The sequence below is a fragment of the Oncorhynchus keta genome, chromosome 9 (genome assembly GCF_023373465.1).
Source record: "Oncorhynchus keta strain PuntledgeMale-10-30-2019 chromosome 9, Oket_V2, whole genome shotgun sequence".
NCBI classification, from domain to species: domain Eukaryota; kingdom Metazoa; phylum Chordata; class Actinopteri; order Salmoniformes; family Salmonidae; genus Oncorhynchus; species Oncorhynchus keta.
The window spans coordinates 12088753-12114733 of record NC_068429.1 but is presented as its reverse complement, the minus strand read 5'-3'; the positions used below and the strand labels follow the sequence as shown (position 1 = coordinate 12114733).

The following is a 25981-nucleotide window of genomic DNA, read 5'->3' as shown; positions in this document are numbered from 1 at the left end:
GAAAGCAGGTAGGTCTATTGACATGAAAGCATACAATCCCAAGGAGGAAGAGGCGTCTCCCTCAATTTTAAGCATCCATTCCCAAATGGTGTGGTGAAGGCTAGGGATGTAAGTGTGCATTTGTATAAAATATTGTAAATAATTCACATGCCCGGCTTTGCCAACAGAAATTGTATATTTGTCCATTGATAGGAAGAGTTGTCACATTTGTTTGCGTAATGTACAGTCCACGGAAGAAAAACAAAGGAACATTACGATCAATAGTATAGAGCAGGCAATTGCACTAAAGGCTAAAACAGGACACTGTGTTGCAGTACTGAGACACAGGGCAATGTGTATTATTGTAATGTGTACTAAATGCTTATATGGCACATTTTGGTCCATGTTAGTGCTTTAATGTTGGTAACAGGTCATATGCACACAGGTTTTGGGAGGGTTTGTCGTTTGCTGTAGAGGTGTTTATAAGAAGTAGTCGGGGGTACGGCGGGTGACGTGGGGCTCTCCGCGTCGAGGTGCAGGGTCGAACTGAAGGCTGGAGGTGGACAGGAAATGCAACATTAGGATGATTCCAATTGGGACCATTTACAGAACTGTCATTTTTAGACTTAAAACATGTGGTCAATGGAAACTATAACTCAATTTATGCCAGTTGTGAAGATACATTTTTGGTGCTGAAAATACAAGTTCCAATTAGGGACAATGAGCGTTACTTTGAAGAAGTGAAAAGGCGCATGCAGCGACTGCATTCTATTTCTTCTCAGTAACACTCAAATTGAGTTCCCCTGGTCTTAGACTCAAAGTTAAAACATCTACTCCAGATAACCTCAATGTCACTTACAAAGAGTATTTAAGAGTATCGTCCAGTTCCATGATGGCAGCTTGGTTGCCACAGCGATAGCAGTAGTTTGGCGCACTGAAGATGGTGACAACGTTTCGGTCATGACACCAGTTGTAGCCCTGGAAAATGGCAACCCGTACGTTAGTACATAAACCATTTAGTTAAAATGATCCATTTAAAGAGTAAACAACCTCAAGTCACTTCTAATCGTTAGTCAAAACTCTTAAGTTAAATCCAGACAGTTAAAGGTTCATTTCCAACTCTAAATTCTTATCCTGGGATGCTTATGCAGAGTGACTGAGCCAAATTGCCTACATAGTCCCAAGAACATTTTACTAGTGCACTTTATGGGGAGGAGGGCGCCATTTGACGCAGACCTAGTCTCAAAGCACAGCCCCCCCCCCCCCAAAAAAAATGTCTTCTCTTACACTACCAAATCTCTATTTTTGATGTTATAGAAGGGTTCAGGCACCTAGTTTGTGAATTCACTTTTGCAGGGGGGGGGGGGGCAAGGCTCCACACACACCTAAATAGTGTAGGTCCTTTTGGGGCGGCAGGGTAGCCTAGCGGTTAGAGCGTTGGACTAGTAGCCGGAAGGTTGCGAGTTCAAACCCCCGAGCTGACAAGGTACAAATCTGTCGTTCTGCCCCTGAACAGGCAGTTAACCCACTGTTCCCAGGCAGTCATTGAAAATAAGAATGTGTTCTCAACTGACTTGCCTGGTTAAATAAAGGTACATTTAAAAAAAAAAAAAAATGGAAGCTCTCAGTATAGTGATGCAGCTCTTTAAATGTTTTACATGAAATCTTTTCATTCTGAACTTGCCGCAACGTTATATTTCATTTTGTTGCAACTCGAGCGATAGCTATCCGTCCATTCTATAGGTAATTGCCAAAATAAAGGAAACACTTGCGTAAATGAGGGATAAGTATATAGAAAACATAGGATGCTTCCACACAGGACTTTGTAGAATCCATGCCAAGGCGCTGGTGGTTCGTGGTGGCCCAACGCCCCATTAGGACGTGTTGGCGGTTACCTGTAGCAGCTGGCTACATGGAGAATGAAACAGCTGGATAGGGGAAACTACTTGGGTCGCACAAAAGGGAATACAGGGTTGGGCTAAAGTTAAGAATGACAATTTCATGTGTACAACATCCCTTTCATCACTATACTGAGAGCTTTACCGTTTCTAAAATGACGTATTTGGGTGTTTTTGGCACCTCTGTTCATGTTTTCGGGGCCCCCATACTACACAACAAGGATGAGGAAGTGATTTGCTGTTTGGGGTAAGTTTCTAAAAACTTTTTTTTTAAGTAATCACAAAAAGGTGCCTGAACCCTTTAATAACATGCAATTTACATCAAGAATAGAGGTTAGGTTATAAAAAATGTAACTTATTTTAAGCTGGAAGTGGGTAAAACTATAAATATAAAACACTACACAAGGCTCTTGAATTATTGATTCCGTTTAAACTCGAGCACAGCAGCTTCCAGCTGAATCATCTACAGAAACATGGAGACTACCTCAGCTCTCTCCTAACAGACCTTTAGGTTCCATGAACAAAATGGAAGTACCGCAACATTTGAAATATTCAGAAATTGGCCTTTTCCATGGTAGAATTGAAATTCTATGCTCCCCGACAAAAATATACTATAACTTTATTTTCCATTTACATGGAAGTCCATTAATTCATGTAAATATCTAACAGGTAAAGCATGTTACTACTAGAATCACTGTAGTTGTGCCAGATGCTTTAATACTAACTACACCAACCGAGTATATAAAACACACTTAGCCTAAACTAAAAGTGTGGTTACCTCCATGACAAGTTGGTGGGCACGGGACACAAGGGTAAGACCGTTGGCATGATTGAAGGTTTCCGAGATGTCCTGCCCAAAGGTGTAGCCGGCACCTCGGGGGGAGATGCCCCAGCCCCCACGGTCATCTGGGTCTGACCACAGCAGGTCACACATGGGCCCCTGAAACAAACACATCCATTAACAAAAGCAGCCCTCAATGACACACAGGGATTATGACCTCATTTAGCATGGCTTGAACACAGAGAGCCTAATACATTATGTAATTCTATGGGCAGTAGGATTGCAAAGGAGGGGAATATTCATCATAAGACCACAGCCCTCAATGACAATTATGCATTGGAAAGGTGACAACCTGAATAGCCTACCTCTTGAGCAGAGACCAGGGCTATGTTCATTAGGGCCCACCGTAGCAAAACAGATAAGAAAACTAAAAGCATTTCTAAATTGGACAAGTCCAGTTACATCTACTGAACATGACCCGGCTTGGCTCCAACACTGGTAGGTCAACATGATCCAGGGCTTGGCTCAACACAACCTCATGACCCAGGGCTTGGCTCTGGGTCAACACAACCTCATGACAACACAACCCAGGGCTTGGCACTACACTGGCAGGTCAACACAAACTCATGACAATACCACTACCTCATACCATCCGATAGCTACTATCCAGCCCCTACTGTATGTGTCGTTGACAGGGCTGACTACTAACGTCCTCTGGCAGGCAGCACTGACCTCGTGTGGAACCTCCTGCAGGCGATCCAGGGCCCGGATGTGATCCAGTGTGTCTATGGAGGGGGAGAGGCCACCGTGCAGACAGAAGATCTGAGGCAGAGGAGGAAACAAGACTATAGATGTTGATTTGCCCTTGTGACAAGTTGCTCCGGATAAGAGTGTTTGCTAAATTACTAAAATATTAATGTAGCATGAATATAAATGACAAGAGTTACAAATACACATTTGGAACACACAGATTGAAGGTTGTGAATAAGTTCAAAAGGAAGCCCAGCTACCGAATTACACTACCATTCAAAAGTTATAAATGTCTTTGTTTAAAAAAAAAAAAAAAAACTTCACATTAACATATCAAATTGATCAGAAACAGTGTAGGCATGTAAATTACTATTGTAGCTGGAAACTGCTTATTTAATGGAATATCTACATAGGCGTAGGGCTGGGCGGTATACCGTATTTTATGATATACCAGTATTGATGCAGGGCCCAGTGCAGTGTTTGCTAAATTACTAAAATATTAATGTAGCATGAATATAAATGACAAGAGTTACAAATACACATTTGGAACACACAGATTGAAGGTTGTGAATAAGTTCAAAAGGAAGCCCAGCTACCGAATTACACTACCATTCAAAAGTTATAAATGTCTTTGTTTAAAAAAAAAAAAAAAAAACTTCACATTAACATATCAAATTGATCAGAAACAGTGTAGGCATGTAAATTACTATTGTAGCTGGAAACTGCTTATTTAATGGAATATCTACATAGGCGTAGGGCTGGGCGGTATACCGTATTTTATGATATACCAGTATTGATGCAGGGCCCAGTGCAGACAGAAGATCTGAGGCAGAGGAGGAAACAAGAGTATAGATGTTTAGGTTTTTACCTTCTATACCAGTATTTGAATATTTGGTTTGTTAAATGTGATAAGCCATGTGTAATGTCACTTTCCACACAGACCTAGCCACGCACCCTGTCATTCAAGGAGAGCATTTGATGTTCCTCAACCACGAGACACTTGCGTTCAGTCTGCATGGTCAATGCAGCACATGCAACAATGTTGATGACAACAATGCTGATTTCACTTTGCTTCTTAATATAAATCCACAAGCGTTCTATAATTACACTATTAGTTTGTGTTTCTTACATCAGCAAAAAGCAAGTTTGTCTTTTCTTAGCAAGTTGCTTTAAAAATCAGGTGCGATGCTCATTGTTAGCCGCTAATGCTAATAGCTAGCTAGGTAATACATGTACTGATAATACCAGTGATGGTGTAGACTTTAACCAGCATGTTGTTTGTGCACCAGTATCTTCTAAATCAAAGAGGAATATGCAAAGCAATATTTTAGCTGCATGAAGTAGCCAAGAGAAAACATGCAATGTAGCCAAAGCTTATAGGGTCCCCTAGGAAACACTTAACACTTTAGTTCCTACCCTGTCACAATAACTCCTTGGCATTTTAATTAATTGTCATCTCAAAATACTGTATTCAAAGTTCCCACTATAAATTCTAACTATAGAATTAGAATAGTCATTATATTTCCATGATTCCAACAGTTTTGTTCTAATTCGCAAGTCAAATCGCAATTGCAACATTTAGTTAAAAATAAATCCTAGATTATTTGCCCATATTGTGGAGCCCTACATGGCAGTGTGGAAATTCTCTCAATTGAGCAGTGGTGTAAAGTGCTTAAGTAGAACTTGAAAGTATTCTTACTTAAGTCGTTGTTTTTTGGTTGGCAGAGTTGCAAAGAAAAAGCCACATCTCACACTGGCCAATAAAAATAAAAGATTAAGATGGGGGAAAAAACAGACACTGGACATAGGAACGCTGCCTAGAAGGCCAACATCCCGGAGTCGCCTCGTCACTTGACGTTGAGACTGGTGTTTTGCGGGTAATATTTAATGAAGCTGCCAGTTGAGAACTTGTGAGGCGTCTGTTTGTCAAACTAGACACTAATGTACTTGTCCTCTTGCTCAGTTGTGCACCGGGGCCTCCCACTCCTCTTTCTGTTCTGGTTAGAGCCAGTTTGCACTGTTCTGTGAAGGGAGTAGTTAGTACACAGCGTTGTATGAGCTCTTCAGTTTCTTGGTAATTTCTCGCATGGAATAACCCTAATTTCTCAGAAGAATAGAATGACGAGTTTTGTTAGAATGATGTGCTTTGTTTCTGGCCATTTTGAACCTGTAATCAAACCGACAAATACTGATGCTCCAGATATTCAACTAGTCGAAAGAAGTCCAGTTTTATTGCTTATTAAATTTGAACAACAGTTTTCAGCTGTGAAAATAATTGCAAAAGGGTTTTCTAATGACCAATAAGCCTTTTAAAATTATAAAACTTTGATTAGCTAACACAACGTGCCATTGGAACACAGGAGTGATGGTTGCTGATAATGGGCCTCTGTACGCCTACGTAGATATTTCATTTTTTTTTTTTTTTTAATCTGCCATTTCCAGCTACAATAGTCATTTACAATATTAACAGTCTACACTATTTCTGATCAATTTGATGTTATTTTAAATGGACAAAAAAAATGTTTGTTTTTTTCAAAAATCAAGGACATTTCTAAGTGACCCCAAACTTTTAAACTGTAGTGTAATTCGGTAGCTAGGCTTCCTTTGAACTTATTCACAACCTTCAATCTGTGTCCCCCAAATGCCAGAGGCTTGGTCAAAAGTAGTTCACGTTAAGGGAATACAGTGCATCCCATTACATAAAGTAAGGCCACGTCCTGCACTTTTAAAGCACTTGTGTTACCTGTTCGTCGACCAGGGCCGTCAGGGGAAGATAATCGAACAGGTCTGTGAAGTATTTCCACACGTTGGCGTTGCCGTACTTCCTCAAGCATTCGTCGTAGAAGCCGTACACCTGTGTGATCTGTCTGCTCTCGTGGTTCCCCCGCAGTATCGTGATGCGTTTTGGGTACCGGACCTGAGGAGCGAGACAAATCGTAATTGAGTCTGGTTCCAAAAGCGCCAGGCCTAAATAACTTTATGAAAAAATGCCCGAGTTCCTTTGTAAAGTACATGACAGCGGCACAGTGCCACTATTTGAAAACTAAACTGCATTGTATTCAAAACTACTACTCTTCTACTTAACGCCATTTAAAAATCATGCATTTTACCCCACACTTGACTAATAAGTGTTCCTGTTATAGCCTATAATTCAGAAATAAGTTATTCCAATATATCTGTTGTCCGTAGATAAGATGTCCCACAGAGACCTCGAAAGTCACAGCTGACGATGAGCTCAATGAATCCAATTCGACCCACTATGTTAACAGCCATGAGGGGAGTGACACATCGGTTATGACTGTAAACTGTCCCACTTCTAGCTTGTAAGCATTACCAGCTGAGCCCTGGAATACATTGAGTCTACAAAAAAATAAAAACACTTCAGCAACCTACTTCAGTTTCCATATTATCTTCAGCTTGCATACATTGACTCCTGAATACCACCAGCTCCCACACACTTCAAGAGCTAGCCTACATCCTCAGAGGTAGTAAAACTTGATTGGTCCTTGACTTTCTTCAGGACACAGCTGGGAGTTAAAAGTATATTGAGCATACAAGAATGACATGTCCCTGGTTTTAAGAAAAACTGGTGCTGGGCAAAAAATATACTGTAGGTAAAATATACTGTAGATGTATTTATCTGGGTCCCATCTCTTTTTCATTAATTTATTATGGCAAGGCAAACCTTATACCAGCAACTGAAATACTGTGGTTTCAGCCCAATCATCAAGTTCAGAATTCACTTGCCTTAAGTGCGACCAGCAGTGAGACCGTTTCCACCGAGTAGTAGCCTCTGTCTACATAGTCCCCCATGAACAGGTAGTTGGTGTCAGGTGACTTGCCCCCGATTCTGAATAGCTCCATGAGGTCGTGGAACTGGCCATGCACATCTCCGCACACTGTGACAGGACAGCGCACCTCCTGCACATTGGACTCCTTGGTAAGGATCTCTTTAGCCTGAAGAGGGGAACAAAACAAGCGCATTACAGAAAACATCAGTGACGGGTGTATCCACATTTACACACACTATACAGACTTTTCTATTGTGTTATTAACTGTACGTTTGTTTATCCCATGTGTAACTCTGTCATTTGTGTCGCACTGCTTTGCTTTGTCTTGGCCAGGTCGTAGTTGTAAATGAGAACTTGTTCTCAACTGGCCTGGTTAAATAAAAATGTTAAAAATTATTCATGAGGGTGAGTGAAAGACAAGTATTGTATGTGTTCTTTAAATAATGTACGATACATCAAAACACTAGATAGGAAAGCTGCCTCATTTCTTTAACTTCAAGGGTGTCGTAGCTTCCCCTGCCCAAATTTGCTGTGAAAGCCACCCCATTGTCACCATGGAAACAATGAGTGTGTCTCCATGGAGAGTTCTCTGTAGCCCTATCCTTATCCCTCTTCTCTGCAGCCCTATCCCTCTTTAATATGAAGATGACGATGTAAAATCATCAGCAAAACTTTCCCTCTGGCTAAAGAAAACATCCACATGCAATTGTGTCATAACATCATCTCAACAAGAATATGAATGATCAATGAAAATGGACTGGGTAGGTGGTGCATTAAATTAAATTAAGCTTGTTGCACATACTGTATTTCAACTATACAATGCAAAGTATGGATCGTCAAGCAGGGAAATTATTTTACAGTCTGCAATTCACATGTATTTGGTGCAAAGGGTTCTCCAACGAAATAGTGAGATGTTTGTTGCATTTGAAAATCAGCCAGACTCATGTTCTGCACTGTGTGAGGAAAAATATAATTGTTGCGATTGTGATCTCAAATGGTTCCATCCTAAATGGAACCTTCTATTTCCCCAGGGCCTGCATATCTAGCAACATCAACGACATCATGTGGGGATAGTCAGATAGCAAGCCAGTTCGATCAGGGATGGGAAACAAAACAATCTGAACTCGTGAGGGGCCACAGTTGCTTGAGGGTCTACATATCCACCTGCAATTCTACACATTTTTCCATAGGGTGGTATCTGAGTGAGACTGACTTACTAAATCATGTTGGTAATTTGACCATGACCACTAAAATGTTGATAGCTGGGCGCTGGACTAATTTACCAACCTAAAAAATGTTAGCTGGCATGAGCTAATTGAGTGACTGGCATAACAATAAAAGAAAAAACTGCACTAACTTGCAACCATAAGTACGGGGAGGATCATTGAGCCAAGGGCCTTCATCCCGGAGTTAAATATTTGAAGCATTTGGGTACGGTTAGCTACTCGGTGGTCGCCTTAACTATCAGGGCTAAAGTTTGTACATACTGTTTTTAGTCCTAACTTAAGTACAAGGCAGTAATATTTGCTTCAATTAGATTGAATTAAATAGCTATGCATTTCCAGACACTATTTGCAGAAAATGTTTTAGCTAACCAACTAACTAGTTAGCAGTAACGCTAATGGTGGCACGTTAGCTGTAACGCTAATGGTGGCACGTTAGCTGTAACGCTAATGGTGGCACGTTAGCTAACGCTAATGGTGGCACGTTAGCTAACGCTAATGGTGGCACGTTAGCTAACGCTAATGGTGGCACGTTAGCTAACGCTAATGGTGGCACGTTAGCTAACGCTAATGGTGGCACGTTAGCTAACGCTAATGGTGGCACGTTAGCTAACGCTAATGGTGGCACGTTAGCTAACGCTAATGGTGGCACGTTAGCTAACGCTAATGGTGGCACGTAGCTAACGCTAATGGTGGCACGTAGCTAACGCTAATGGTGGCACGTAGCTAACGCTAATGGTGGCACGTAGCTAACGCTAATGGTGGCACGTAGCTAACGCTAATGGTGGCACGTAGCTAACGCTAATGGTGGCACGTAGCTAACGCTAATGGTGGCACGTAGCTAACGCTAATGGTGGCACGTAGCTAACGCTAATGGTGGCACGTAGCTAACGCTAATGGTGGCACGTAGCTAACGCTAATGGTGGCACGTAGCTAACGTTACCACTAACGCGCTGCTAGTTAGCTAGCTACGTTAGCACGGGCAACATTATTGGCAACAATAACTAGTTAACGTTACATGTTTTCTATAACATAGGCAAATAAACTATAAACCTTAGATAGTTCAGAAGTCAACAGTAACGTTAAGTTAACAGGTTAACTACTTATGTTGTGTAAGTCGTTAAAGTTATTAACGTTAGTCAGCCATCCAAATAACGTTAGCTTTTTATGGTACCAGTTATTAGTTAGACACACATATACATATATATAAAAAAAGTTACCTAAATCACATTAGCGATTAACGAGATGTGGAAATGGATCTTAAAGACTTCGGATCAAAATTGTGTATTTGCCTAGTTAGTTACTAAATAATCACCACGGAATGTAGAGGAAACATTGATTAGTCGTCGACACTAACTTGCTGGCTAGATTTCAGCGGCCTTCACGTAAACATGTTACCGGTGAGAAGTTAACTAAAAGTAACTTAAGAGAAAACATCGCTAGCTGACATGTCTTCAGTCGGGTGTTCGGTTCTTACCTTTTCGCATAGCGTTCGCACTTGATTCTCCGACAATTGCTTGCATTCATTCAGTTGCTCGACCCACTGATCCAATTCCTTTGTAAATACTTTATCGTCCATTTTGAAAACGGTTAAGATGGCTAAAAACAAAAAACAAACAGGTTATGGTGAAGTAATAAAACAACCGTTATTTCGCTCAAATTCGACGCAACTCAAGACGACAGACGGGTTTGTAGGACGCTGCGCAGCACTCTTAACGTTACCTATATAATAACTATAATCAACGAGCCAATCTGTGATTATTAAGGGTAACGTCAATAAAACGCCAATGTTTCCGTTATTTTTATGGCCCACGTATAAACCATATGGTGCGGCAGGGACGTCCCTGTTTTCTCGGCACTGCGAGCGGTGTCTTTCGGTCGCTAGTTCCCTGTCGCCCCCGACCTTCCAAAGGAAACTCGCTGTGTAATGGCCGCTCGGATCAACGTCATCACATTGGTATTTCTAGAAAGATGGGAGGCGGTTAAAAGCGTGTGCGCCGCCTTGGGGACAAGAGGATTCGCCAGACAGATACCGCCAAAAATACTGCAATAGGAAGAATATAATATGAGAAACAGAAAATAGAAGAGAGATGCATGATATGGAGTATGGAGAATAGATTAAGCTTGTACCGTTGATGTTTAGAGCATTGGGCCAGTAATTGTAAAGTCTCTGGTTCAACTCCCGGAGCTGACAAGGTCCATTGTTGTCTCAGGGGTGTTGGGATATGCAAAAACACATTCCCATTACACAGAACAGGACAAATACAAGCACCCACCAAATTCTTATTTACCAGGGTTAAAACCTGTCCTGGGTCAAGTGGTTATTTTGCGTGGCAGAAGAGTGCATTAGCCAAGCAGAAGTCTATAGCCAATGGCTCAGGGAGCCACCGCATTAATGCAACTTTTCAGGTCTTAGGCAAGGTTATTACACAAGCGTGGTTACCCAACCTCCTTTACACTTCGCCCCCTCTGACCTCCTTGCAGAGATCCAGGTCAAGGCACCGATGTCACTCAAATTTTGGCGCTGTCAATGGTGCAGGTAAAGTAGTCAGCAGAGCTAGATGTGGGCTGTATTTGGTTCTACATTTTTTTAACCAGTGTTTCATAAAGTCCCATCTGTCAACCACACAGGAAGAGTTTTTTCTTTTTGGGATGCTGCTGGTTCCGTCAGTTTTCACACCTCTGTATAAGGCAAGAGAGAGACCATTAGATTCAAAAACATTTAGTTCAGAATGATACATGCACATTACCAGGCAAATCCTTTTTTCTATATTTACAACTTCGGTCAGCTACGCTGGCCTATGGAGTCCCTTGGGAAACAACTACCGAACCTTCCAATGATAATTTATTTTTGAAATCCTATCTGGGCTCCCGAAAGGACTGATCTCTATAATATATTCTGAGTTTGCCATTATTTAAAAAGTATGGTCCACAGAACTATTGAATCTGAGCAACCCTTTAACTGGAACAGAATATGATGGGGACTGAGGGAGGGAATGGGTTATCTTTGTATGGATTTCTTTAATTGTTTTTGTAACCCCCATCTGAAAAAAATGACAAAATAGAAAGTTGGTTAAAACAATTACAGATAATTGCACCTTTCAAATGAAGTATATTGAAAGGTTTTGTTTAACACCATATTTTAAAAATATTACTTATTTTGAGGTTGGTGTTGCTGTGATGCACAAATGGCAGCCACATTTAATGGATTTGTACAAATATATTTTATTTGTCAGTAAACCCACAAAAAAAAAATCTGCTGGGGAAATAGTTATTAATTAAGTTTGCCAATGCAACACTTAATTACAAAACAAAGCCTCAAGCAGTAGCCAAAACATGACAAGCACAAAAATCCTGAGTAAAGCAAACAAGCTAATAACCAAAAGCGGTCTTTAAAATTCAACCAAAGACTTAAATAATATTATTTACAATTCGATATTACAAAATAGCAATATAATCCACGTTGAGGAATAAGTTAACAACACTTTATACAATTCATTTTGGTCAGAAAATAGGACACTTTCAATCAGATATTGATATCAGCAATTGACAACGTGTTTGAGATTATATACTACAAAAAAAATAGTTACAACAACAACAAAAAAGTACAACAAACATGAAACTAATTCAATGAACTTAAAATAGTGAATTCAACATGAAATAAATTAACTAAAATCCTTTTGTTTCAAACTCCCCTTTGAGTTCCTTCTTTTTTGACTGATATTTGTTTCCTGATCCAGTTCAGTATTTAAAACACGGAAACACCAGCACTTCCTTATATTCAAAAGGTCCTTATTTGCTTTATAAACCTGTTCCATAAAAGTTGATAAAGAAGTAGCACTACTCTACATAGGGAGGAAATCTCCCTCTGTTATCAAGAGTTGCTGTGGACAATTCAGGATTAGCAGTGGAATAGGTCTGACCATTCAGGAGGAAAAATGGGTAATTTATAGGAAGGGGCTCACATATGGGAGGGAAATTATTTGTCGTGGTAGCGAGAGCTGGGAGGGAGTACAGAGATTGTTGTGCTGTATTTCCTGCTGGTACAGATGGAGGAGAAGAAGGCAGACTAGACCAGGAAGACGGATTAGTTTTCTCTAAGAGGACAGGCTCCCCAATGGGGGGATGACCAGTGTCCCCAACACCAATCCACAGAGGATGCATTGGCCTCAGATCACTTCCTGTGATGTTCTGGGGGTTATGGGGAGCCCAGCTCACGGCCCACTGCTGCCTCCCATCTGATTTACTTCCCACCCCTCCCATTGAGGCAGGTAACTGGATCTGTGAGTTTGGCGCTGTCCCACTTTTACTAGTCCTTAGACAGGCCCTGATTTCAGGGTATGTTGGCACAGGTCGGGATAAGGAAGATGCAGGGATATTCCTCTCCATGGCTTGCGTATCATGTGACGTTTCACCCCAGTTTACTACCTGGCTCTTGACAAGGCTTTCTTGGTGTGTCCAAGCCTGGAAATGGGCTGCAGGGTTGCTTGGGGGTGTGGCCCAGTGGTATACATCTGGGTTATCCCTGTTAGGGCTTGAGTTGGAGAGGAAAAACAAGTTAGATGATAGATGTTTATATTTTCCCTCCTCCAAACCATTATTTAGCTATCTTTAATATGGTAGGAATTACATATAAATTGCTACTGTGTTAATTCATGTTTTGCTTCTGATACACAAGGGACATAACAGTGATCCCCTTCCTTGGCTTATTGACACAAACCTAAATGGTAATTTACTTACGATTTTGTGAGGTCTATTATCGGCAAAGACCCATGTTGAGGATATTTCGTCTGGAAAATAAACCATACAGCAATAAAAGCACAGTCTAATTGATCTCTTTTTACTAGTTTAAAAATCTCACCATGGGAAACATGTTACTAAAGGCAATTTCAATGATTTGATATCATACATGTGTAATTTCTACCCCCCAAAAATGGGAATATATCAACAAACCTCAGCACAGCGAGTGTTCTCCATAGGCGGCCTCCCCCGACTCCGACCTCTGAATCTCTGTGCTGTGGTCCCAGTCTTAACCATGAGCTGGGTCCTCTTTGACACGCTTGTATGCAACAGTGAGACACCAGATTCTGTCACCCCAAAGACAATTTGTGGATTTGCTTTCTTGTATTTCGCCTGCAGCTCATCTGACCCAGTCTGTTTTGTGTCCCTCCAGACCAGCATCTTCGAAGCGTCATACAGGATGTGTTCCATGCCAAACCAAGACGTCTTGCTGACCATCGTGTTGCTGCAAGCTTTCAAATAGTAGATTTTCTCCTGAAGAAGTCGGAACACCATGGCAAGGTGCTCAGCCTTTCCAACATCGAATCCGTCTTCTAATTTGTCTGCAGGAGTCTCTGTGAAAGTCGTCACAAGCCTCTGGACCCTCTGTAAACTTTCCACACTGTCGCCAAAATTGACCATGCAAGACAGTGGTACAGAGAGGAAGAAACTCTCTATGTCTGAGGGATTTCGTAATGCAGCCTCAATCTCCAGCCTCTCTCTTTTGCTTTTGAGATACATGTAATAAGACATTTCTGGGGCCCTTTTCAGCTGTTCATTCAATGTAGAGACAGCTAAATGGTACCTCTGCAATGCAATTGGTCCTTCGTTGATGAGGCTTTGTTGGAAAGATGAATATAAAGAGGACTGCTGCTGTAATCCCACCTTCCCTTTAAAGAGTTCCCCATACAGAGTGGGATCGTACCACAGCAGACTCCTAAATGTAGATTGTCCACTCAAAAATCGCATCTTGTTATCTACAAATTGCCAGGCCTCCATCATTATCTGCAGTTCCAGGAAAGAATTCAACGCTTCGTACTTCAGTTCCATTGGTACAGGAGGACGGTCCAGATATCGCTCTAAAATCTGATCTCTTGAGACGATAGTACTATTGACCTCAGCATTCTGTTTTTCCTCAAAGTTTAAGATGAAGTACTGCATCATGACTTTGCATTCAGTTCGCAACGGGCAAAGTTCTGCCAAGGAAGTAACTTTGTCTCCATGCTTTAGTGCATTTGAGATATCAGCCACACTGAAGTGTCTATGAAAAGTCTTAGTGTTCACCCTTACAATGTGGCTTGTTGGCTTCTGGTTGGTGTTTTCTTTTGTTTTACAAAATTCGGAATTCTCTGGTTCTATTTCTGCTAGTGCTTTGAGCATGATCATGTTGTTTGCATCAATAGTGCAATTTGGCTGTCTTTGCTGTTCTCTTGAGGCACAATTTTCTGCAATTGTAATCCCATGGTTAATGTCAGGCACACTTGTGGAGATTTCTGCTTCAGTTGTTTTCTTGTCCATAGGAGTTTGAGTGGACTTTTCAGGGACTTCCAACATGGAAGTACTATCAGGGCTAATGCATGGAATTCTGTAATAATTAGTTTTATTCCCTCTTGTTTTCTCCTTGTGTTCCTGTTCTTTACTATGAATCAGGTCATTGTTTGTGTTGATAATCGGAGTACATATCTTTATTGGGAAAGTAATTGCATTAGGTCTCAGATTGCGCAACTCCACCCTGTCAAGGACAACCAGATGAACTGGTTTCTCCTTATGGTCATTGACATTATTCTGGATAGTTTCACAAATCTGTGGAAAATTCGTCTCAGTTTCACAGAGTGTATCTGATGTTTTTGGCTCGGGTTTCCTAACTATGTACTCAAAATTTGTCAAGTAATCTCTTAATCTATTGATGAGTTTCACTTCCTTGGAGGGTGTGTCTTCTTGTTCCAGTGGGTTGCAGTAATGTGTTCTATCTGATGTGTCTGCTTTCTCTGTCTCCATTTGACCATACTTGTGCTGCAACACCCGAGCTATCTCTTCCTGTGGTTTGGGTGTGTTTGAATTTAACTCACTGCCACAAAGAATCTTGATGGCAGCATCTAAGGGAAACTCCATGTTCTCAGAAGCTGAAATGATCTCTTTAGCAGGCGCCATATCACTGTTGGCCTCTTCCACCTCTTTTATAGAGTGTGTATGAGCTTGTAATGCCTTTTCTTTCAGCAGATCCACCTCATATTTTTTGAACTCAGTCATTCCCTCATTGTCTTGACGTATAGCCACGATATTGGTGCATTTCGGTGGAGGTAATTTGTTCTGAGGGGAAGTGCAATTGCTCTGGGTTTCCTGAGATGTTTCTGTGTCATGTGGCTTGCCGTCATTGCAAGTTCTGCTTTTAGATAGATCCTTTGCTTCCTCAATGTGTTGAATGTCTTCCACAAAGTTGCTCGCAGTGCTCCCGTAATTAGATTTTGCAGCCTCTTCATTGACTATATCTATGGTTGACGAAGTTAAGGTTGTGTCAACAGCATCAGCTATCTGCTTTTCCTCGTTGATCTTTTCATTTCCATCTCTCATAGACATTTTTGTTTCTAACTCTCTCGTTGGTGTCTTCAGATGTTTCTTCTCGAAACGATTACCTCTCAGATGTTTATTATCGTCTGACGTAGGGCTGGAAGTAATATACTTTGCAGGAGCATTGCACACATTCCTTTGACTGTACATTCTGTTGTGATTGAATGTCCCCCAACGTTTTTTTCTCCTAAAATCTATTATCATCTTCAGGATAGTGCTTTTTTTTGATGTTATGGGAACTCGCGTTGAGGTCTTTAAGTCATCTGACATGGAAATTTTGTGAGCTGCAACCTTTGATTTAAATGTAAAACAGGATTTGTGTTTGTTCTCTCTGGCATTTCTTGTGACCTTATTGGGGAAAAAGGTTTTGCGTTTCAAGTTTTTGTGGGAAACATTCAAACAGTCTTTTTCCCTCTGCATAAATGGCATTTGCATATGGCCTGTAATGGCTTTATGGGATGATCTTGTTATTTCTGCGTATGGAATGTCAGTGGTGGATTTTTCAACGATCAATTTCTTCTTCACTCTTGAATGTTGATGATTTCTCATTATCCTCACTGAAGCATTTTCTTTCCCTTTGTATTTCTCTGCCATCATTTTGATTAATTTGGCATTGCGGGCATGTGTTCTGTTGAAGGTGGTGTAGTAGGTGGATGTTTTCAGAATACCGTCAATGGGTGTGTTTTCACTGATAATGCTGTTGTTGCTAAACTTTTCATTTTCCTGTACAGTTGGTGAGGCTTGAGTTCCTTGAGGACATTCTGACACTGAAAATCTCTTGGACAGAGAGGGTGATTCCGTGACAGCGGACAATTCTCTATCAGCGTTTATTGTGATGCGAAGGTTACATCCCTCTCCGATGTCTACTTGGTTTGGGTTGCAGGACGGAAGGAGTGATTTAGTGGTGTCCATAGGACTGTCTTTGCATTTTGGTTTAAGGTAATGTTTACCAGAAATTGAGCATGATCCATGCTGATTAGGTGAAAGAAAGAGCTCACTGAGTTGCAGCCTGTTATACAGGAAACTGTAGACTGTATCTTTGGCTTTTGAATCATCAGCCTGACATTCTTCAGTATTATCAGCTAAGTCACCACAAGTAGAAAATGTATTGGATTCATTTTGTTGATGTTGGCCAATTCCATAACATTCTCTGTCTTTCTGCAAAAGCCTTTCATGATTTTGCCTTGACATGACTCCAGGACAGAAGACCTTGACACTCATAACTTCCTCTGATGTTTCCGTACCACAAACCTCTTCACAAGCATCCATGATATCAGTATGGCTCTCATAAATGACTGGACACCTTGTTTCTGAGGGATTTTCGTTCGCCATTGTGTCATCCACTGAACTTACAGCATTTGTTTTGTTTTTCTCTGCCAAGACTGGTTCACACTTCAGTTCTCTGCTCTGTCTGTTTCCCTCAGCGATTTCAGGTACAATGTTTAGATTTTTTTCATATCTTGGTTTGGAGCTTGCCTCTGTGTTCTGCTTGCTTCCATTAGAGTTTTCATTTAGAGCATCCTGAGGTTTTTCCTCTGTTGCTGAGTTAAGATTGGACCTCACCTCTGTTTCCTGACGGCTTTCAGAGGTTGCAGTTTGGTTGACAATCTTGGGAAGGAATGGAATCGGTGAGTCATTTTTCATTGCCATTTCATCTTGTGGTTCAACAGTAACTTTGTGCACATCCTCTTCCGTTTCTGTGAGACATGTAGTAGTGGATTCTGGGCTGCAAAGGTTCATGTCCTCTGGTTCCATATTGCCTGTGTTCCTCTCAAATTGGAGGGCCACAATTTCCTCCACAGCCCCACAGACAATTGATTGATTATGGGCTGAAATTTCTGGGATAGGTTTTGAACTCTGATCACCATTTGTGGTGTACTGGGGCAGATTATGTTGTCTCACCTGCTGCTGCAAGTATGCAGCACTGTCCTCATGAGTCTTTTGAGGACTGTTGCACATCTCAACTGAGTCTGTGCTGGACAAGCATCTTTTTATACTTCCTGGTTTATATAGCCGCCCAGGGTCGACTGCGGTGACCTTGTCATTTTGATTGAGTAGACACCTGGACTTCTGAAAATAGATCGCATAAAAATTGGTTCTCTCTAATAATGTATTTTTCTCATCAAATGACAGATGTTGTAGAGAACCAATTTTTGCCTTCCTCTCCTCTTTGGTCAGATGAAAATATGGAGAATACTTCTGGAACTTCATTTTAAGCATTCTAGACGATGGCTGATTCTCAGTTGTAGGTATCACAGAGGATGGAGCTGGAATATTCACCAAAGTAGCAGTAGAACAATCTATTGGTGTATCAGGCTGGTATGGTTTTGGATCCTTCTTTTTTCCAGTTTCCCTGAGATTTTTCTCCTGTTTTGGTACATTTTGGAGATTCTTATGCTCTGGCTTCACGGTCAATATGCAGACAGAGGTACTTGTTTGTTGACCGCTCTCTGACTCCATTGAAATCGATCTCTGCATGTTGTTAGTTTCTCGTGCCGACAATCTGGGATCCTTAATCACACGTGAAGAATAAACTATAGTAGAGACTGGTTCCAATGCACCTGTTGCAGATGTAGACTGTCGCCATAAGTTATCCAGGTTCGTGGACAGGGTGTTCGAAACTTGTTGACAAGACTGAACTTGGTTACCTAAGTGGGGTTTATTATGGTCAAATTGAGCTGTTCCAGCATGGCTTGGGATCTGTAAATGTATAGGATCAGTAACCAGTCCATTGTCTTCCAAGAAGGTAATTGAACCAGTGAATGGTGGTGGTAAAGGATGAGCCCAGGAACTAAAGGGTGGTGGGGACTGGTCGCAGGGACTAAAGGGTGATGGAGACGGTGTGGGTTGCACACAGGAACTAAAAGGTGGTAGAAGTTGGGCACAGGAACTAAAGGGTGATGGGGGCTGGACACAGGAACTAAAGGGTGATGTGGGCTGGACACAGGAACTAAAGGGTGATGGGGGCTGGACACAGGAACTAAAGGGTGATGGGGGCTGGACACAGGAACTAAAGGGTGATGGGGGCTGGACACAGGAACTAAAGGGTGATGGGGGCTGGACACAGGAACTAAAGGGTGATGGGGGCTGGACACAGGAACTAAAGGGTGTTGGAGGTTGGTCGCAGGGACTAATGGGCGCTGGGGACTGGTCGCAGGGACTAAAGGGTGGTGGGGGCTGGTCGCAGGGACTCAAGGGCGGTGGAGGTGGTTGGGGCTGGTCGCAGGGACTAATGTGTAGTGGAGGCGGTGGGGGTTGGTCACTTCCGTTGTGATACAATTGGTTTGCGATTGATGTAATGTTTTGGAAGTTCTGTTGATCACCTCTTTGGAATGGGGGGTTTGTTCCAAATCCCCGAGATCTGTATCCAGGCAATGGACTTTCAGTTGTCCCAAAATGTTTGAATGTCACGGTCGCATTCTGACCTCTACCCACTCTTTGAGCCACGGTGCAGGTCTCCAAACTTGCCGCTGAATCTGGGAAAGATGAAACAAAGCAATTATTAATACTACATAGGCTATAGTTTGCGTATATTAAATATAAAACATGGATCATCAGCTGATGATGAATATGCTGGAATAAATCTAGTCATTTAAACACAATCTGGTTATTGTAATTCCATACCCTTTGTTTTTGGCCCCAGTTTTACAGATGGAACTAGAGTGCTAGTCGGAGAAGAATTTACAGAAGGAACCAATGAAACCATAGCATATGGCAAACATTGCCTTGGTCTCTGTTTTAGCTCCTGGTTTTCGTTGTAGTCAAACAGGAACACCTGTAAACAGAGAATGTGTCAAGTCATGGTCATATGGTCACATTTCAAGTCATGCCTCAGAGCAGCTCTCTCTAAAGGAGTGAACTTTCAAATATATTTATATATTGTATATACACACACTGAGTGTACAAAACATTAGGAACACCTGCTCTTTCCATGACATAGACCAACCAGGTGAATCCAGGTGAAAGTTATGATCCCTTATTGATTTCACCTGTTAAATCCACGTAAATTAGTGTAGATGAAGGGGAGGAGACAGGTTAAAGAAGGAGATAGTTGAGACATGTATTGTGTGCCTTTCAGAGAGTGAATGGCCTAGACAAAATATTTAAGTTCCTTTGAACAGGGTATGGTAGTAGGTGCCATGCGCACTGGTTTGAGTGTGTCAAGAACTGCAACGCTGCTGGGTTTTTAATGCTCAACAGTTTCTTGTGTATCGAGAATGATCCACCACCTACAGGACATCCAGCCAACTTCACACAACTGTGGGAAGCATTGGAGTCAACATGGACCAGCATCCCTGCTGAATGCTTTTTCGACAGGGGGTGAAACTCAATATTAGGAAGATATTCCTAATGATTTGTACACTAACTCATATATATATATATTGGCCACTCCTACTCCTTCAATAGTTTTTCTTTATTTTTACTATTATCTACATTGTAGAATAATAGTGAAGACAACAGAACTATGGAATAACACACATAGGATCATGTAGTAACCAAAAAAGTGTTAAACAAATCTAAATATATTTTATATTTGAGATTCTTCGAAGAAGCCACCCTTTGCTTTGATGACAGTTTTGCAAACTCTTGGCATTCTCTCAACCAGCTTCATGAGGTAGTCACCTGGAATGTATTTCAATTAACAGGTGTGCCTTGTTAAAAGTTAATTTGTGGAATTTCTTTCCTACTTAATGCGTTTGAGCCAATCAGTTGTGTTGTGACATGGTACGGATGGTATACAGAAGATAGCCCTATTTGGTAAGAGACCAAGTCCATATTATGTCAAGAACAGCTCAAAAAAGCAAAGAGAAACAACAGTCCATCATTACTTTAAGACATGAAGGTCAGTAAATACGGAACATTTCAAGAACGTTTCTTCAAGTACTGTCACAAAAACCATCAAGCGCTATGATGGAACTGGCTCTCACGAGGACCACCACAGGAAAGGAAAACCCATAGTTACCTCTACTGCAGAGGATACGTTCATTAGAGTTACCAGCCTCAGAAATTGCAGCCCAAATAAATTCTTCACAGATTTCAAATAACAGATACGTCGCAACATCAACTTTTCAGAGGAGACTGTGTGAATCAGACCTTCATGGTCGAATTGCTGCAAAAAAAACACTACTAATGGACACCAATAAGAAGAGATTTACTTCGGCCAAGAAACACAAGCAATGGACATTAGCCCAGTGGAAATCTGTCCTTTGGTCTGATCAGTCCAAATTTGAGATTTTTGGTTTCAACCACCGTGTCTTTGTGAGACGCAAAGTATGTGAGCGGGTGATCTCCGCATGTGTGGTTCCCACCGTGAAGCATGGAGGAGGAGGTGTGATGGCGTGATGGGGCTTTGCTGGTGACATTGTCTGTGATTTATTTAGAATTCAAGGAACACTTAACCAGCATGGCTACCACAGTATTCTGCAGTGATTGCCATCCCATCTGGTTTGCACCTAGTGGGACAATCATTTGTTTTTCAACAGGACTATGACCCAACACACCTCCAGGCTGTGTAAGGGCTGTTTGACCAAGAAGGAGAGTAATGGAGTGCTGCATCAGATGGCCTGGCCTCCACAATCACCCGACCTCAACCCAATTGAGATGGTTTCAATCAATCAAATACACATGTTTAGCAGATGTTATTGCTAGTGTAGCTGGTTTGGGATGAGTTGGACTGCAGATTGAAGGAAAAGCAGCCAACAAGTGCTCAGCATATATAGGAACTCCTTCAAGACTGTTTGAAAAGCATTCCAGGTGAAGCTGGTTAAGAGAATGCCAAGAGTGTGCAAAGCTGTCATCAAGGCAAAGTGGATACTTTGAAGAATCTAAAATATATATATATATTTTGGTTACTACATGATCCATGTGTGTTATTTCATAGTTTTGATGTCTTCACTATGATTCTACAATGTAGAAAATAGTAAGAAGAAAGAAAAAAAACCTTTTCCAAACTTTTGACTGGCACTGTATATATAGTGGGGCAAAAAAGTTTTTAGTCAGCCACAAATTAAAAAGATGAGAGAGACCTGTAATTTCCATCATAGGTACACTTCAACTATGACAGACAAAATGAGAAGGAAAGAAATCCAGAAAATCACATTGTAGGATTTTAATGAATTTATTTGCAAATTATGGTGGAAAATAAGTATTTGGTCACCTACAAACAAGCAAGATTTCTGGCTCTCACAGACCTGTAACTTCTTCTTTAAGAGACTCCTCTGTCCTCCACTCGTTACCTGTATTAATGGCACCTGTTTGCACTTGTTATCAGTATAAAAGACACCTGTCCACAATCTCAAACAGTCACACTCCAAACTCCACTATGGCCAAGACCAAAGAGCTGTCAAAGGACACCAGAAACAAAATTGTAGACCTGCACCAGGCTGGGAAGACTGACTCTGCAATAGGTAAGCAGCTTGGTTTGAAAAAATCAACTGTGGGAGCAATTATTAGGAAATGGAAGACATACAAGACCACTGATAATCTCCCTCGATCTGGGGCTCCACGCAAGATCTCACCTCGTGGGGTCAAAATGATCACAAGAACGGTGAGCAAAAATCCCAGAACCACACGGGGGGACCTAGTGAATGACCTGCAGAGAGCTGGGACCAAAGTAACAAAGCCTACCATCAGCAAGGGCATTGAAGATGAAACGTGGCTGGGTCTTTCAGCATGACAATGATCCCAAACACACCGCCCGGGCAACGAAGGAGTGGCCTAGCCAGTCTTCAGATCTCAACCCCATAGAAAATCTTTGGAGAGAGTTGAAAGTCCGTGTTGCCCAGCAACAGCCCCAAAACATCACTGCTCAAGAGGATATCTGCATGGAGGAATGGGCCAAAATACCGGCAACAGTGTGTGAAATCCTTGTGAAGACTTATAGAAAATGTTTGACCTCTGTCATTGCCAACAAAGGGTATATAACAAAGTATTGAGATAAACTTTTGTTATTGACCAAATACTTATTTTCCACCATAATTTGCAAATAAATTCATAAAAAATCCTACAATGTGATTTTCTGGATTTTCTTTTCTCATTTTGTCTGTCATAGTTGAAGTGTATCTATGATGAAAATTACAGGCCTCTCTCATCTTTTTAAGTGGGAGAACTTGCACAATTGGTGGCTGACTAATTACTTTTTTGCCCCACTGTATGTGTGTATTTACACTACATGACCAAAAGTATGTGGACACCTGCTCCATCGAACATCTCATTCCAAAATCATGGGCATTAATATGGAGTTGGTCCTCCCTTTGCTCTATAACAGCCCCCACTCTTCTGGGAAGGCTTTCCACTAGATGTTGGAACATTGCTGCAGGGACTTGCTTCCATTCAGCCACAAGAGCATTAGTGAGGTCAGGCACTGGTGTTGGTTGACAGTCTGCTCACAGTCAGCGTTCCAATTCCTCCCAAAGGTGTTCGATGGGGTTGAGGTCAGGGGTCTGTGCAGGCCAGTCAAGTTCTTCCACATCCATCTCGACAAACCATTTCTGTATGGACCTCGCTTTCTGCATGGGGCCATTGTCATGCTGAAACAGGAAAGGGCCTTCTCCAAAAGCACATAATCATCTAGAATGTCATTGTATGCTGTAGCGTTAAGATGTCCCTTCACTGGAACTAAGGGGCCGAGCCTGAACCATGAAAAACAGCCCCAGACCATTATTCCTCATCCACCAAACTTTACAGTTGGCACTATGCATTCGGGCAGGTAGCGTTCTCCTGGCATCCGCCAAACCCATATTCGTCCGTCGGACTGCCAGATGGTGAAGCGTGATTCATCACTCCAAAGAATGCGTTTCCACTGCTCCAGAGTCCAATGGCGGCGAGCTTTACACCACTCTGGCCGATGCTTGGCATTGCGCATGGTGATCTTAGGCTTATGTCCGGCTGCTCGGCCATGGAAACCCATTTCAGGAAGCGCCTGACGAACAGTTCTTGTGCTGACGTTGCTTCCAGAGGCAGTTTGGAACTCGGTATTCAGGGTTGCAATCGAGAACAGACTATTTTTATGCGCTTCACACATCAGCACTTAGCGGTTCCGTTCTGTGAGCTTGTGTGGTCTACCACTTCGCAGCTGAGGCTGTTCTACTGCCAATGTTTGTCTATGGAGATTGCTTGGCTGTGTATGCGATTTTATACAACTGTCAGCAACGGGTGTCGCTGAAATAGCCAAATCCACTAATTTGAAGGTGTGTCCACATACTTCTGAATGTATAGTGTATATTATATAAAAGATAGAGAATGACAGTGGGGAAAGATAGACAGAGGTTGTGTCAAAGAGCAGCAAGTGGGATTTGAACTAATGCAGACACCGTAGATATGTGTGCTGGAAGCTGCGGCATTACCACTAGACCAGCCAGGCCACTAAACTTACTGACGAGCTCAAAACTTGCTGAGACAAGCTGTCCCTCGGGACAGCGGGGTCTTTGGACACGTGACAATCGTAATTCACCGTTGGATCATGTGTGCTGTTCCTTCCATAACATGGAGGTACTTTTTTCACCTTGCCAAAGAGAACCTATGGGAAGAAAAGCAAAAACATATGTTTTACTTGCTTAATGAATAGAAATAATAACAATTATCATATTGACGACTATTACCATCTAACCTTGAAAATGATGAGGATTTTTCCAGCAGGGGTGTTGCCGCTGATATTTTTCAGGGCCACATCAGCGTGCCTGTGCAAATAGACTCCATATGACGGGTTTCCCAGAGAGTGTTGATCTGTGTTCTCAACCTTCAGTCCGTGTTGATACATTTGCTTAGCTTTTTGGTCAGAGGTGACTAAAAAACAGAACCTCTCCTCCATTTCTCTGACGTGTCTATCCTTTAAACGCATTTCAGATCTGAGATAATAGGAACATGAAAGCAAATGACTGGTCGACAGGGTTAGATGTATCACACAGTGTTCTGAAATTAAATACAACACCAACTCTACATATATTAGTGATTCCCTCATTAGGCAATTTAGAGATCCCGCAAAGTAGGCATAAACAGATAATTGGTAATACTAGGAAATTATGAATGTGCAATTTCCACACACAGGCATACTTCAACTTCAAAGAGAACACTTGATAGGGGATAACAACACCCTCTTTACCTGATAGGGGATAACAACACCCTCTTTACCTGATAGGGGATAACAACACCCTCTTTACCTGATAGGGGATAACAACACCCTCTTTACCTGATAGGGGATAACAACACCCTCTTTACCTGATAGGGGATAACAACACCCTCTTTACCTGATAGGGGATAACAACACCCTCTTTACTTGATAGGGGATAACAACACCCTCTTTACTTGATAGGGGATAACAACACCCTCTTTACCTGATAGGGGATAACAACACCCTCTTTACCTGATAGGGGATAACAACACCCTCTTTACTTGATAGGGGATAACAACACCCTCTTTACTTGATAGGGGATAACAACACCCTCTTTACCTGATAGGGGATAACAACACCCTCTTTACCTGATAGGGGATAACAACACCCTCGTTACTTGATAGGGGATAACAACACCCTCTTTACTTGATAGGGGATAACAACACCCTCTTTACTTGATAGGGGATAACAACACCCTCTTTACCTGATAGGGGATAACAACACCCTCTTTACCTGATAGGGGATAACAACACCCTCTTTACCTGATAGGGGATAACAACACCCTCTTTACCTGATAGAGGATAACAACACCCTCTTTACCTGATAGGGGATAACAACACCCTCTTTACCTGATAGGGGATAACAACACCCTCTTTACCTGATAGGGGATAACAACACCCTCTTTACCTGATAGAGGATAACAACACCCTCTTTACCTGATAGGGGATAACAACACCCTCTTTACCTGATAGGGGATAACAACACCCTGTTTACTTGATAGGGGATAACAACACCCTCTTTACCTGATAGGGGATAACAACACCCTCTTTACTTGATAGGGGATAACAACACCCTCTTTACTTGATAGGGGATAACAACACCCTCTTTACTTGATAGGGGATAACAACACCCTCTTTACTTGATAGGGGATAACAACACCCTCTTTACTTGATAGGGGATAACAACACCCTCTTTACTTGATAGGGGATAACAACACCCTCTTTACTTGATAGGGGATAACAACACCCTCTTTACCTGATAGGGGATAACAACACCCTCTTTACCTGATAGGGGATAACAACACCCTCGTTACTTGATAGGGG

At 41.8% G+C, this 25981-nt stretch overlaps 2 protein-coding genes across 4 annotated transcripts; both read right to left on the bottom strand.

Moving 5' to 3' along the window:
- Positions 1-156: 156 nt before the first annotated feature.
- ppp2cb (protein phosphatase 2, catalytic subunit, beta isozyme) lies at positions 157-10366 on the bottom strand. Its single transcript, XM_035775455.2, has 7 exons — positions 9900-10366; positions 7156-7365; positions 6152-6325; positions 3391-3480; positions 2656-2817; positions 839-957; positions 157-532 (listed from the first exon to the last, which is right to left on the bottom strand). Exons 1-7 carry the CDS (start codon positions 9999-10001, stop codon positions 460-462), a joined length of 930 nt encoding a protein of 309 aa, XP_035631348.1. The 5' UTR covers positions 10002-10366; the 3' UTR covers positions 157-459.
- A 1256-nt stretch (positions 10367-11622) lies between these two features.
- On the bottom strand, positions 11623-25577 carry LOC118387268 (uncharacterized). Of its 3 annotated transcripts, none has more exons than XM_052525212.1 (7): positions 25479-25577; positions 24378-25014; positions 24144-24287; positions 19394-19544; positions 13376-19245; positions 13163-13212; positions 11623-12956 (listed from the first exon to the last, which is right to left on the bottom strand). In XM_052525212.1, exons 2-7 carry the CDS (start codon positions 24726-24728, stop codon positions 12263-12265), a joined length of 7260 nt encoding a protein of 2419 aa, XP_052381172.1. In that variant the 5' UTR covers positions 24729-25014; positions 25479-25577; the 3' UTR covers positions 11623-12262. The 3 variants fall into 3 exon arrangements, with proteins under 3 accessions (XP_052381172.1, XP_052381171.1, XP_035631336.2); XM_052525211.1 differs by having other exon boundaries at positions 25363-25515; XM_035775443.2 differs by lacking the exon at positions 25479-25577 and having other exon boundaries at positions 24378-25031.
- Between the last annotated feature and the right edge of the window lie 404 nt (positions 25578-25981).